Here is a 15,479-nt window from a genome sequence, read left to right as displayed (position 1 = left end):
TGGAGTTCATAAAGAGTTGCACATGTGATTGTGGCACATGTGATCATGGCAAGAGAGACTTTTGCATGATTTTCACACACAACAGTATGCATAATTTCCTCTCTATGCAATGTTTAGTCAATGTCTTGCTAAATTGTGCCACCTATCTTTTTGTTATGGAAGCAGCAATACCCGTAATCCCTAATGGTAGCCCTCCAGGAAGCTACGTATTTAGGATGCTGTTTGCTGGGAGCTGAAAACTCAGATATCAAAAGGGCAAATTCATATGAGGAGCCTCTTACTGCACTAAATGAGTAGGCTAAGTCAAAACCACAACAGATAAGGCGGTGACAAGCATATTTTTTGTGGTTTCCCTTCGTTGGATATGCGGACGCTGTTCTGGAGAGAGTCAGACATCCATTACAACTCATATACACCACGTAATATTTTGGATTGCATCATGACATGAATATAACACACAATTCATACAGCTTGGTGTCTTTCTCAGATTCTTGTTATTCTAAATGCCATTTCATTCGCTGAAATGTAAAGGAGATAATACAAAGAAAGTGTGGTATGCTTACCAGAAAAGGCTACAATAATGATTTCTGCACTCATTGGCTTGGATCCTACGGGTCAAAGCCCACGTTACTTGAAGACATAACTAGCACCTATGTTTGTTTGTTTCTAATACTCTAGAGTAAATGCAAGCATCCAGATTAGGACCCGAGTGTGGGGTATAAGGAACTTTAACCAGCTGTCTCACTGCAGTCTTGATCTGGATTGGGCAGGGGGTCATCAGCAATATATAATGCCAAATGTGTGCTTTGAGTTGAAGATTTTTCTCTCCCATTCCCTGGGAGAAAAATAGAGAAAAGTATCTAGGAAGCTCACATGAACTTCCCATGCTCGTACCAGGTTTCCATTACATTTCATACATACAACATGTGTGTGTGAGTATACGTGTATATGCGTTTGGGGTGGGGGTGTATACTGGTTCTGTTCATAGCAGAGAACAGGGGAATCTTGTGCACATAGGGATAAGGACTGTTCCCAGTCCTTCAAAATGTTCCGCAAAGGAAGGGCTCTCTTGAAATCAGCATTTTAACCATACATAGACAGATGTATAGCATTTTTAGTCATTTTTCGAGGTTTAAGAAAGAATTTAAAGCATGCTATGTTAGGACGTTATGGGGATGTGTGACACAGCGACTCATACAGATGTTGCTACGTAAAAACCCAGAGGAATACACTGTCATTTACCCTGCCTGGGCATCTAACATTAAATCATTAAGGAAAAGTCCATCTCAAATTCCGGCTTACAGTTTCAAACCCCATATTGCCAATTTCTTTTGCATCCTATTTCTATATGATCATTACTCACCTGACTGCAAAAAACAACGTTGCCGGACCTGGTTTCTTGGGCAAATCGTGATCCAGAACTCTGTGATCTAACTGTAGCCAGATATTCTGACCTCTGAAAGTATAAAAATAGGATAAGAGACAGGAGAGAAGAAAATAATTGGGCTTGGTCTGGAGGATTAATGGCCAACATCTGGAGTGGTCTCCAGAAGTTTCAGCCCACAACTCCCATCAGCCCTAGCCAGCAAAGCCAATGGTAAAGGGTCATGGGAGTTGTAGGCCAAAACATCTGGAGGGCCGCAAGTTGCCAACCCCTGGTTTAGAGTGATGTAGAATATCTTTCAAAGATATAATGCATCTCAAAATATTAGGTTTCTTGTATTTTTAAATGTGGTCAGAAGTATATAAATACATTAAATAAATAAATAAATCCTTCCCCAACCTGGCATTCTCCAGATGTATTGGTCTACAAGACCTATCATCCTGAGCCAGCAAACCATGGCTAGGATAATGGGAGCTGTAGTCCTACACATTAAAGTTCACAGTGGCCAACAGCATTGACCAGGAACCCGCAAGCAGGACACAAGTGCAACAGCACCCTCCCACCCATGTTCCCCAGCAACTGCTCTACGTAGGCTGGAGAGCGCCAGGTTAGGTCAAGCTGATATTATGTCAAGCTAAAAAGAAAAACAAAATGGGCTGCATCTTTTAGCTTCCTGAGCCCATCATACTCTGTTTCCTAGGGTGTCAATATGGAAAGGAGGACAGGGTTCCTGCATCTTTAACAGTTATATAGAAATGGGAATTTCAGCAGGTGTCGTTTGTATGCCTGCAGTACCTGGTAAATTTCCCTCTTCATCACAAAAGTTAAAGCTGCAGGAACCCTGCCCTCTTGACCAGATACAAAAGAGGGAACTTCACAAGGGAACTTCACAAGCTGGGCATGGTTGTAATGACTTTTTCACAAGATCACCAGGTTGGAAATGCCATTAGGAAGCAGAGGAAGGGATATCAGCACAGAAAGATTTTGTGAAAAGGAACATGTAGTGCATCATTCATTAACCATGAAGTCACTGAATAAACAGAATTTGTAACACTAAGTCCTTGCCACAAGCATCACTTGCTCTGTGAACCTGATAAAAGGGAAAGAACGTAACTAGTATCTTGTAGCCACACCAGGAAATGTGATAGGAAACTTAATGAACAGAGGTGTTTTTTTATATATAGAAAAGGGCTTGACTGCCCTCTGGAGGTTATAAATTCATACTCAAAGTATTGTGAAACAAGGTGACATTGATAGGTGCTTTCAAGATTGCTCTAAATTATCAAATAAAAGATGCTTTGTATGGTAGGATACCACAGCCTGTTCTGTAAAAGCTCACGAAGCAATTTTCACAAGATCACCAGGTTGGAAATGCCGCTAGGAAGCAGAGGAAAGGATTATCAGCACAGAAAGATTCTGTGAAAAGGAACATGTGTAAACTGAATCCCAAAGGAATTCATAAAAAAAAATATTTTTTTTTCTAATGGTGGAAAAGACAAAGAAACCCGCCTCTATTTTCCAGGAAGACTTTCCCAAGTGGGAGCAGTTCTTCCAAAAATAAACTGATGACAACACAGAAATCTTCAGAGAGAGTAAAGTAATATGGTAACACTGGCAACAGGATACATGTTATATGCATGTATATGTAACTAAAGTATGCATATAATTGGTTTTAATTGGGTGATGCTGTTCATTTCTTTTATTGTTGTGTTTTTAAAATTTATTTTGTTTTATGTTATGTTTTAATTAAAGTTTTGTTTTTTATCTGTATTTTACAGTTTGAAGGCCAGTTTTGGGAGGAAGGAGGGATATAAATAAAACAAATAAATAAAAAGGGTACAAAACAAACAAACAAACCCTGCAGCTTTGAGAGGAGCATTTGGGATGGAAAGTGAGTGTATTTAGCCCATTTAAGGAATACTTGAGACAGTTGACTAGATGCATTTTGAAGCTACACAATTGCAGCAAAAGCGTAGCTGTGTGGTAATTAGCCTATTTATACCCTAGCTTTCTACCCATTTTAAGAAGCCTTCAAGGCAGCTTACATTTCATAATAAACCAAAAGTTTAAAATAATCTTGCAGAAAGATAAAATACAACACCCTCTTTTCACCCTTCCCGACCTCTTCCAAGAATGCTGTTGTGTCCTCGGATGAGAAGCCACCATGCTGCTTTCCATGGTGGCTGAGAGGGGTGGAGGGTGGAAAAATTCAAACTCGGCTTTCCACCCTCAAAGTTGTAGCTCTGTTTATGGCCTCATTTGGGGGGAATTTGCACGGTCCTATATCTCCTCAGATACTGTCCGAGAAGCCATAGGATTGCCCTGCCTATTATAGACAACATAAGGGTACAGTAAATAGGAAAGGTGATCCACTTTAGTACTTTCATCTAATAATTACTGAAGGGTTACATTATTAAAAATAATTTGATAGAAGCTAATGTCTTTCATTGGATATTTAAACAGTGGTTCAAGATACCCATATATACTTACGTGTCATCTACGAATGTAATCCCAAAATATTCCTTTTCCTTGAGGTTGAAATGTGAAGCCACCAGATCCAACAATTCCCTCGACAAAAGTTTAGGCTATTGAAAAGAATGATATGGATTATGTGGCGTTTTTGCATTATAGGCATACAAGCCATATTTGAACCAGGGCTACGGTCAAGAAAGGGCCTGCAGCTGCACGTTTTTGTTTTTCCTTCCAGAACAAACAGACAATCTGCATTTTAAGTTCTTTGCTGTACAAATCTTTCTCCTTCCACAGCCCAAAGGTGCTTCTAGAAGAGGCTTTTATTGTGAAATCACTCAGCCTCATTCATGGAAATTTACTAGGCGTCCACATGACTTCGTCTTCAACTTGTAAATAAATAAAGGGCAATACCTCTTCACAGAGTGTATAGTTAAATTACGGAACTCACTACCCACAAGAGGTAGTGATAGCCACCAATTTGGATGGCTTTAAAAGGGGGTTGGAAAAATTCCTGGAGGAGAATGCTGTCAATGCCTACTAGCCCTGATGGTTATGTGCTACACAACTATCAGAGGCAGTAAGCCTATATGCACCAGTTGCTGGGGAACATGGGTGGGAGGGTGCTGTTGCATTGTTGATCACTGGCCAACAGCTGGTTGCCACTGTGTGAAAAGAGTCCCAGTATAGGGAAAAGGTGGGATAGAAATAATAATAATAATAATAATAATAATAATAATAATGGAGTAGCTGGACCCTTGTTATGATCCAGCATGGTACTTCTTATGTTCTTATGCTGTAAACCAGTGAGAGATGCTACTATAATCAGCGATATAGAAACGTTACAAATAAATAAATAATAAATAAATGTTCTTATGTGCAGCAGCCAGGGCAGAAGGTGTATCTTTTCATTTGCCAGCACAATAGGGACTAAAAAAAAACCCACCCCCAATACGGCAAGGACAGTTCCCATTGGTACCAGTTTGGTATTCTTTTCCCCCAGAGTGTTCTAGCTGTCCCAGGGAGGGCAATTTTAGTTTTGATTGCAATGGGGATGGAAGAGCTAAGCTTCCCCGCCTTTTGTAGTGTGTTCCCAGTAAGAAGTCCCCTGCCACCAGTACACCCGTAATTAATAAAGGTGAAAACGGAGACATAGCTACGTGCTATGCATTAAGCATAACATTGGAAGCTGCCTCATAGTATGACTGACTATTGATACAGCTAGCCCAGTATTGCTTACTCTGGCAGAGTTTCTTCAGGGTTTCCAGCAGAGAGAGAGGTGAGCAGGGGAGAAAGGAGTCTTTTCCATCACCTGCAGTGTGGACATTCCCACACTATGAGCTTCTGTGTTGGTGCATCCCAGCCTCTTCTTTTTTTAAAAAAAGTATGTGCTACCTTAGAGCCATTGTTATGCTATTGAAGTTAACTGGAGAGGATGGATGATTGCACAGAGTAATACTATAATGATGCCATGGGTATAATGATGCCAAAAATGCTCGTGTCTCACCTGAACCAGCAGCTCCAACTTCCTGTCATCCAGAAGTTGTACCTGGCAGTGTCTCCCTTCTGTCATCTGCAAAGCAAGGACATCATTAGCAGTAGAACAATAATGGACCCATCATTTCAAAGGGCCTGTTCAGACAACACACTAAGCCAAGGTCACACCTCTAACCCTTTTGCAACAAATGGTTAGTGAGTGTGTTTAAACTGTGGTTATGTAGCCACCATGGTTAGAAATGGTTCACACAGCACTCTAAGTCATGGTTCACACAACACAGTAAGCCATAATGTTTAGTTCAAAATGCTTAACCATCGTGGCTTAGCGTGTTGTCTGAACATAGTCAAATAGCTGCAACAATACTTCCTAAGGATGCAATCCTATGCACATCTAGACAGGAGAAGGTACTGGTCTGAAGTTGCTATCTCAGCATGCCTATTCTTGGTTTTAACCATGTTTGGCTCTGTTGTGAGTTAGTGGGTTGCTGAGGGAACTTGAAGAAGACCTGTTTGAGCTGGTCAGTTGGCTGCTAGCTGTTAGGGTGGACTACTCAGAAGGGCCCCCAAAATAGAACCTCCAAAAGTTAAAAGAAAAACAAAACACAGTAATTCCTTTCCCCTCCTTCCTGCTCTGATGTAGAACAACGGTTTTTCTTGAACTTTTACAAAACCCACAAAGCACACAAAATGCTAAGATACAATTGGCTGGCACAGCAAGTTACTCTCTCACAGACATGCTACGTCTCAAGATCCAAAGTAACTAAAGAAGGAAAAACGAACACACTTTCAGCAACGAAAACTTGATCCCCTGCCTTCTTGACCTCAGACATTTAGGGTAGAACCTGCTGGATATTTTTGCTATTCCTCCACAGGAGCAGCATCCTCTTACGCACCAAGCATGCTGTTAGAGGCAATATTTTTAGACCCCACAGTGTCATCAAGTTATACAGCAAATGTATTTAGATGCTACATAAACAGGAAGCCTCAAGGAAAAAATAAACCCAATTTAGGAAATAAAAAAAGCAGGGACCAACCTGCATATCTAAATACAGAATAGCTTTGTAGGAAGGAGGGCTGTTAGAGAAGGTATTTCTAAACTACGGAAACTTGATTCATCCTCTGCCCAGAACTGTGATTTTGTCTTTTCTAAGCAGAAACCTATTTGGTTTGGCAAGCTCCATCTGTCACCCTCTATTCTTTTATTATAGGACTGTATTTAATGTTCCAAATGTAGGTGCATTTTTTTTAAAGAAAAAACCCTTAAGAACTATTTAGAAAGAAAGAACAAGTTAAAGCGAGCTATATATACACATTTCAGGATATAAGTATTTTTGGGTTAGTTAGCACCAAAACATTATTCATTCGTGAAGCCCAAATCCACTCTTGCCATTCAGAACTTTCATCTTGTTGGTTTCCCATCTGTGTCATCTTTTTTTGTCCACTATCTTTGCAAGCATGTCCCAGCTCATGGGGATGATTTATGTAGGCTGCAACTGTGATGTTTCTCTATATATGATGTAATTGCTGTTTATACTTCATATGGTAAGGCTGGTAAGTGGTTAATTCCATTGGGAGGGGAGTGAGTGGATGGAATGTTGGAGTGAATGCTGATTGGCTGATGGATTCAAGTGTATGAAGGGGAATGATAGGTGAAATCAGTTAGTTGTTGGTAGTTGGGAGTGAGAGTTGGGGTTGGTCTGCTAAAGATAATAGATTAGTACAGGGTCTGCGTTTTATTGTTTTGGGAATAAAAGGGAGAAGGAGGAGTTAAATTTGACTTTGAAGAGTAGAGTAGGCAAGGATACATGATATAATTACTGTAACAACTAAGTACTGACCAAATGAAACCACAAGCTTGATAAACTGCATGAACTTACTTCTTGCTAAACAAAGGTACTAGTTTATATGGTGGTAGTGGTGGTTCTGCGATTCACTGACCCTTCCTTGGTCCCACAACAACCAGCCTTTTTGCTGGTGACACCCCAGTTGTAGAACACTCTTCCTGGGGACACTAGATTGGTAGCTAATTTACTAGTTTTTCAGTGCCAAGTGAAAACTTTTTAAAAAACTTTTAATTGATTATTGGTTTTATTCTTGCAGTTTTTCAGCTTTAATTGCAGTTTCACTGCTGGTTTTCTTGTAATGTTGTGAGTGTGTGTTTTAAATGTATTGTTTAAAGTTAATTTTAAATTTTAAATTTTTAATGCTAGCAGCCCTGGAAGCTTCTGTTGAAAGGTGGTGTAGAACTATTTCAAATAAAAAATAATTGGTAAAAGAATCTTACCCACTTGAACATGACCTTTTTCTGATAAAAAACCAAAATGCTAGAAAAGTTTGGCTCAGCCCTACTTTATGTGAGTGTGTATTTACTTATTTTAACAGTAGTTTCGAAACTGCAATGTGACTGAATGCAGACAGAGAAATACATCAGCTAGTTTTATTGGCATTATTTCAGGAATTTGGGGGTTTAAGGAGAGGATCCTATCCATTCCCGTTTTACATTTTCAAAGGCTGGTAAGAAAGCAGAAAAATAATAATATGATGATATGATCCCTTCCTTTTAAAACTATCCAGAAGGGATCTCCCTCATTCTTCCAGCCATTCAGTTAAATCAGTTAAGCTTCTTGTAGAACGTCTCTCTGATTTAAGAGTGGTTTATCTCATATTAGCTTAATCCCGTTACCAGATGAATGAACATAAACCTAAGTTAATTCATTCTTAATTGAAAAGGAAGAGTGTCTGTGCAGGGTTGTGCTACTATTGCAAAACTGGATTACAATTCAATATCTTGCTATGGCAGATTCACATAACCAGGCTTCTAACCAATTGCCAATGGCAGAGAGTGGAAAAACAGAAAACCCTAATCTCTTTCGTCCAGAACCCACATTTTAATTAGAAGATTCTGAATACATGCCCAAAGGATGGACCTGTCAGTTGGTGCCATAACCTAATGAATAAACCAAATTTATTCTCAGAAGATGCTAACTAATTTACCACCACCCAATTGCAAATTTTCCAGCTTTTCCCAGGTTTAAAATGTATATGTTTTAAATTTTGTAAGGCCGCCTTGAGGCCCAGTATTGGGCAAAAGGCGGGATACAAATAAATATAATAATGATGATGATAATAATAATAATAATAATAATAATAATAGACATACTCAGCCATGTGGCATGAATAATACTGCAGCCACAGTGGTACCTTGGTTCAGTCTGCCAGTTTGTGGTTGCCAAAGAGCTTCAGCTATTGGGCAATATAGAAATGCAATAAATAAATAAATAAATAAATAGCATTGTTAACAAAGGAAGGAAGGTACCATACCGTTTGAATCCATCAAAGACCTGCCCACCCCCCAGTGCCTTTCTGCAACAACAAAAAGTTACTTGTGAGAACAGCTTTGCCCTGGGCCAAAAAATGAAGCATGGAATCCTGCACACAAATACACCAATATCCTGAAGACAGATTTTTTTTAAAAAAGTAGAAACTGTTACCTTTTTTAAAAAAATAAAATAAAATCTACTTAGACAGCATTAGAACAGGATTGGGCTTATAAGTGGCTATATGATGGAAACTCCAAGTTTAAGGGTGGGATGCTGCTTTGGGGAGGGCACAGAGAGCAACAGTAGGAGTGCATAAAATGTGTGATCCCCCATATATATACAGTGTGTATGTGTGTGTGTGTGTGTGTGTGTGTGTGTGTGTGTGTAATATATTTCCAATCATTCACTAAAAAAAATACCCTCAAAGGTTTTTCATTCATTCATTCCATTTCTATACCACCCGATAGCGAAAGCTTGCTGGCTGCTTCACACATTTCCCCCCAATTGTTTGATATAAACACATGTGAAGCCCAATTTAGCCTCTGCTCCCACTTCCTTGCCAGTCTCCCCATCTTTCCCAAGAAAAAAGCATTGGCATGGGGAAGGGAGAGAAGGTGGTGGAGGAAGAAGTTTCATTACTTCAGGGGAGGTCTAGTGGGGCTTCTCCTCAGCTGGTAATGGTTTTTGAAACTCTGTGTCCTAGCAGAGACCATGAGGTTGCCTGTTAGTTCCTTCCCCCAAGTAAGAATTTTATCCTTGGGAGAGATTTTAAAGCAAAAATGGAAAAGAAATTAATTTTTGAATTTCCAGAGTTTATGGTAATTATCGGCTTCCTATGAAATGTTTATTAATGACACCTCACTACTGAAGTTGAGGTGCATGAGTTCCCCTGCACTGGCTGTTACTTGAACCACAATTTCTGGCCACATAGCTATAATTAGCCAGCAGTGGTGTAGTGGACCCAAGGCTCACAGGGACACACTTTTTGATTAGTAGGGACACTGACATCACCCCTCTCAGAATTCCTTCCTTCCTCTGAGCTTTCCTGCAATTCTCACAGTAGATGGGGGAGCATATGAATTCTCCCAGCGACAATACATTGTTCCTTGTTGTAATGCAAAGTATTTTGGGGGGTGGCGTGGTCTTGAATGGTCAATTAACACCCACCGGCTGTTGCCGGTGGGGATAAAACTACTAGAACAAGTTTGTTGATATGGATCCACACAATTGCTTGGATATTCGGACTCTCTTTGTGGGCGTGGCGATGGCAGCTATCATGATGAGCACCTACACTTCAAAATGCACCACTAGAGCAATCTTTCCCAGCCATGTACAAACCATCTCAACCCTGTTCCATTAACATTACACACCACTACATTGTGGGTTGCAGTCATTTTTCTTCCCTACCGCTTTGCCTGCTTTGCTGACTGTGGGCCGACCCTTTACGCCAGATGCTGTCACTGCAAGCCTGGCTCTGAACTGAGAAATCCTTCCAGAATGGGGCTGGATAAAGGTGGCATTGGACGGGGGGGGGGGGGGGGAGAAGAGTAGCAGAATGACAACAGGGTGGGAGGGAGACAATGGAGGAACAGGCAGATATACCTCAGCCATGAATCTATATCATGGCTGAGGTATACGATATATCAGCAAGGCCAGATTTTGGCGGCTGCCCAAGCCTGACCTGGAAATGTTATTAGTCAGATCAGTTCAGCAGGGACCCATGGGCTGCCTAGGTGAAATGATGCCACTTCTTCACAATGCGGCCATGAGTGGCTCATCACAGGTACCCAGATCAGGGGGCTTGAGCTTGAATCCCAGGCAATCCTGACTGCTACAAAACTAAGGTGAAAAATGAGGAACTGGCTCAGACCTGAGAGTTGGTGAGAGACTCAGGATACGCTGGCTAGAAGGACTAAGGTTGAGATCTGTAAGCTTGGACTCAACACTGCTCTCCAAGGTAAGCAGCATTCTATGGAAAGTAATCGCAGCCTAACGCCTTTCGGGTGATGTTTTCAGTCGCCGTTTTGGCTGCGTAATGTTAACTTTGGCTGAGTCTCTGAGCTGCTTTGGGACAGTTTCAAAACTATACAGAGAGCTTGGTTTGATTCTATTTTTCATCTCATGTATGGATTCCTCCCCCCCGCAAAAGGAGGGAGGAAAAAAAAGTACTTGGCTCTCGTAGAGCATTGGCTGACTTTCATGTAATCTCCACCAGCTGAGCCAGTAAAAAAACAAAACAAAACTGGCAAGGTAACAAGCGCATAGCAGTTCCCACCCTGAGAGGGCCAGGCAGAGTGCCATTGTATATTCAACCGAGCTATATGTTCTGTATCCCCAATCTTTGAAGAAAACACATACAAATTCTACACCAAGGTGATCCAAATGTCGTGCCAAGAAAACCAAGTGCATCTATTTGCTTGTTCTGCATAATTTTTATTCTATTGTTTCCAAGTACAAGTTTTAAAGCCTGTAATATTTTTGGAAGGGGTTCATGAAAGGGAGGGAAGGATTTGGAGGGATTTGACAGGTAGCTTTTTCGGGTGGGAAGTAGAAGCCAGCCAGGATTCTTTGTAAGGCACCAAGGGACATCTCTTCTCCATACATACAAACCTCCCATATAGTCTTAATTACTGATTATAATAATTCTTTAAGTTGTGAACCTGCTTTAGATTCTTTCCCCAGTAAACGTTTGGAATCACCTATTGCAACCCTTCGTAGCTGCTCGCCTAACCTTTGCCAGTACTTAAACAGCCTACCTGATGGTACCATGGTTTTGATGGGGAAATGTCTACAGTATTAACAACAAAGATGACAGGATGGGCATAGCAGACAACATGAGAAATGAGTGAGGAAAAGAATTCTTCTAGATGCCCCAAACCCAAAGATCTCAACTCCAGAAAATACCAAACCAAACATCTGTGTACTCTAATAGGAGACCTTCTTTATTTTCCCCTTTAGGCTTCTGAATTCTTGCCAGATATTTGTCCAAGGTTTTCACTGTAGTCTTAAGGACTAGAAATTTGTTTTTCTTATGTGCCAGATGGAATCATCAGGATGCCATATTCTCTAAAAAGCCAAACACCCACAGAAAACAAATAATACAACACACCTTTCTCTCTCAAATTTATGTACACACACGCATGCTTCAGATGACACAGTTAAGAATATAATTAGGAAACTGATATGGAGCAATCAGTATAAAACAGTTCTAAATACAGAGCCAGTGAAATACTTTGTGTACATCTGCTTTCCTTGGCAGCAGTGCTGCAAATTAATTAGAGCTGTGCACAGCTCACTCATCCCGTACAATGATGGCTGTACAGCAAGCCATAGTAACCAGTCAAAAGCTCATGACCATGTTTTGTTCCAATGTCTTGCGTAGAGTTATTGCTAAATCTCCTGGGTAATTGCATGAGATTGGATAATTCCTATAGTAACAGAGCAGCAGTACTGCCTATATTTGCTCATAAAAAAGTGGCAGGACAGAGCTAGGAGGAGTAAGAAACAGATTATAAATTGAGGGGCTTTTAAACTGCATTCCCATCTTCATAAATGACCCAAAATCTTTAGCTGATCCTTAAACCTGCCTCTGATAAACTGACATACCTGCATAAGGAACTACACAGAGGTCAAAATTTGCATTGAACTCAAATCCTTTTCTGGTTCTATACAGTCCCTGATGGTCTAAATAGTTAATACTCCTTCCCATTTTCTGTTGTTGACACCTTATAGCTTGATTTCCACAGGCTAATCAATTAGGGTTATCTGATATGGGGGACATTCTTATGGCTTATGGGCATGTTATGACTTTGAAATATTTATCCTAAGGTAATTACCACCTCTTATCAAGTTCTGCTAGAGATAGGCTGTATCTTCCCTCTGAATTGATCTCTGGAAGTTACAGTCAAGGAAATAAATAGCATATGTGGGACTAGAAGACCTTTAAGTTAATTTATAATGCTGGTTATTGAATAACTATTTATGAAAGCAGCTCAACTTGATGGGTCAGTGTGTGTGTGAGAGAGAGAGAGAGACAGACAGACAGACAGACAGACAGACGGACGGACGGACGGACGGACGGACGGACAGAGTAACATAGAGAGAAAGGATGCAAATGGATTTGACAGCATGGATTTTTGTGAATCATTTAAACCTCAAAATAAGGGTGTGGATCAAAGAGCCCTTTCTAAACGGCTGCTAATGAGCTCCATGCCAGCCGTTGCACCTCTCAGTGCCAAGCATTGCATCAGTTGAGATGGGGACAGGGAAGAGGAGATCTCCCTCAGGAGAAGCTTAACCATTACAAACTGAAAGGAGGTGTCTGTGCCAGCAACAAAGTGCTTATCCTCCGGAGATTTTAGAATAGTTCCTTGCTTGCAGTAACTTCATGTCAGTCTCCTTCAGAAAGAATCCTAACACTGTAGGAAGTGCAAACACACTATATCTGGTGAAATCAGAAGCTGTGACCGGCCTCATGTCCGCCAAGTCACCAGGAGCAAAAAAAGAGATGTAACAATTTCACAAGGAAGCAAAGACAACACTGGTAACAATAGCAATACAAACCACATTTGGAATAAACAGACATATCTCCATGCTCCAGATTCATTACCTTCTAACATGCAATGAGTAATCTCAGTAATTCTATAGCTGCAATGGAAACCAAGTAGGGTCTCCAGTTTGCCATTTTCTGACATTTAACTCTGTTCTCTGCAGCTATTCTCTGGAGTTATATTTCTTATTTAATTAAGACCACTTTTACAACAATCATACACTAATAACCCTCAAACAAAAGGATATGTAAATTCTCTTACCTCCCAATTACATGCTTTGGTAGTTTTGAAAGGGCTGGGTAAAATGCAAAAGGTACAGTGTTTCTACTACCCCCCCCCTCCGTGTGTGTGTGTGTGTGTGTGTGTATTTCCCTTAAATAAAAGCTATTTGGAGCAGAGATGCATACAATCCCAGACTTCTTCCGTTACCATATAATCTCTAGGAAATGACCTTACTGTTGTTGCTTTGATTACAGAGTCAGAAACAAAAGCCCTCCCAAATGAGCCAAGCAGCATGAGATATTAAAGATTTGTACAGAATGGAAGGCAACTTTTATTGTTAATACGTCCCATTGTGATAAAGTTAAAGTCATTTGCCTCTTACCATTCCAACCCCACACCCTAAAACAACCGTTTGCCAAAACAGACCCTCCCTACAGTTCCAGTCAAAATTACTAGACTTCCTAAATGAGAACACTTCTCCTCATATAGTAAATGGGTAGGTTACCCCTGTTTGGACAATACCAAGCAGAAGCAGTAGTTGCTCATTTCGGGGTGTGGGGAGGTTCTTGGGTAAGACACTCCTCTTCACCACCATCATGCCTGACCATTGACTTGTCCTTTCCCCCTGGTCCTACTCCACACAACTGCCAAGAGGAAGAGAGCGAGGAAAGTGGAGGAAATTCCAATATAGTGTAACAGGAAGCCACAAAATGGAGGGAAAGCAGGAGACAAGATGTTCTGGGGGTCAACAGTGGGCCTGAGGAGATGCCCAACAATGCCAACCCCAGAGAGAGAGAGAGAGAGAGACCAAAAAAGGAAAAACTCAAGTATTTGCCAAAGGAAGTGAGGCAGGTGGCTACTAGGAGGAGGGCTTTCTCCGCTGTGGCACCCCGGTTGTGGAATGAGCTCCCCAGAGAGGTCCGCCTGGCGCCTACACTGTACTCCTTTCGTCGCCAGCTGAAGACCTTTTTATTCACTCAGTATTTTAACACTTAATTTTAACTTAAATTTAAATTTTACTGTTTTAATTCTGTATTTTAACCTTATATCAATTTTGCTGCGTGGTTTTATCCTGGTTGTGCTTTTTATATTGTATTTTGTATTTGTATTTTTAACTTGTTGGTTGTTTTATGATGATTTTAATTTTTGTGAACCGCCCAGAGAGCTTCGGCTATTGGGCGGTATAAAAATGTAATAAATAAATAAATAAATAAATAAATAAATATTTCCTAAGTAGTAATAACAAATGTACAGTCTGCTGTACATTAATTTAGATCTGTTCCTCTTATGACTATCAGGGGGGAAAGGACACTTTTATTTATTTTTAGAAGATAAATGGGCAGATATTAATTTATGTATTCTCAACTATTCTGAACAATTACTATTACAGCTGTCACCCAGAATCAACTTAAAATTAAGTTTTGAAGGACCACTTGCACCTGTAAGTACCTGCCCAGGCCTTAAATTGGCTTCTTAGATCCTGCTTGGACCAACTATTGAAAAGTACTATATTGTTAGGCAGTAGAGACTGGATATTTTCAGTGGTGGCTGATGTTTATAGAATTTCCTCCTTAGCGCCCCCATCCCACTGATTATTTTTAGGCAGGCTTTGAAAACTTTTGTTTATTTGTTTTAAACTGATCTTAATTGATATTTTAATGTTTTGTATTTAAATACAGTTATTTCTTATTTTCTACTTTTACAGTATGTTTTCGTATTTTGACTATTTTATTCTGCTGGTACTTTTTTAAAAAAACTGCTGCTGCTATTATATCTTTAGATGTGTTGGTGTTTAACATTGTGATTGTATGGTTCCTAGTATGTTATGAAATAAAATCTAACTCTCATTAAATTTAGTGACAGGAAAAGTTGAGATGTGCCAGACCTATTCAAATTGCTTCATCAGCTAAACTAATGGGCAGCAGTTTTAGAATGTTTCCCCCCACCTTGAACAAATACTGCTTTCTTCTCCTAGAAGAAAGTTGGAAATACATGCCATGCAACAAATGAGCCATCCATGCAGGGTTATTGCTGCCT

At 40.3% G+C, this 15,479-nt stretch overlaps 1 protein-coding gene across 3 annotated transcripts in view; it reads right to left on the bottom strand.

The window, feature by feature from the left end:
• Positions 1–15,479, bottom strand: part of FRMD4B (FERM domain containing 4B) — a 164,790-nt gene that overhangs the window by 134,110 nt on the left and 15,201 nt on the right. For all 3 annotated transcript variants that reach the window (XM_063122016.1, XM_063122018.1, XM_063122017.1), the window contains exons 2-4: positions 5,361–5,426; positions 3,875–3,969; positions 1,364–1,456 (exon numbers count right to left, since the gene is read on the bottom strand). In XM_063122016.1, the coding sequence (XP_062978086.1) occupies positions 1,364–1,456; positions 3,875–3,969; positions 5,361–5,426 (254 nt within the window). The remainder of the gene's footprint in view (positions 1–1,363; positions 1,457–3,874; positions 3,970–5,360; positions 5,427–15,479) is intronic.

The sequence above is a fragment of the Elgaria multicarinata genome, chromosome 3, assembly GCF_023053635.1.
Source record: "Elgaria multicarinata webbii isolate HBS135686 ecotype San Diego chromosome 3, rElgMul1.1.pri, whole genome shotgun sequence".
NCBI lineage: Eukaryota > Metazoa > Chordata > Lepidosauria > Squamata > Anguidae > Elgaria > Elgaria multicarinata.
This window is presented reverse-complemented; position numbering and strand designations above follow the sequence as displayed.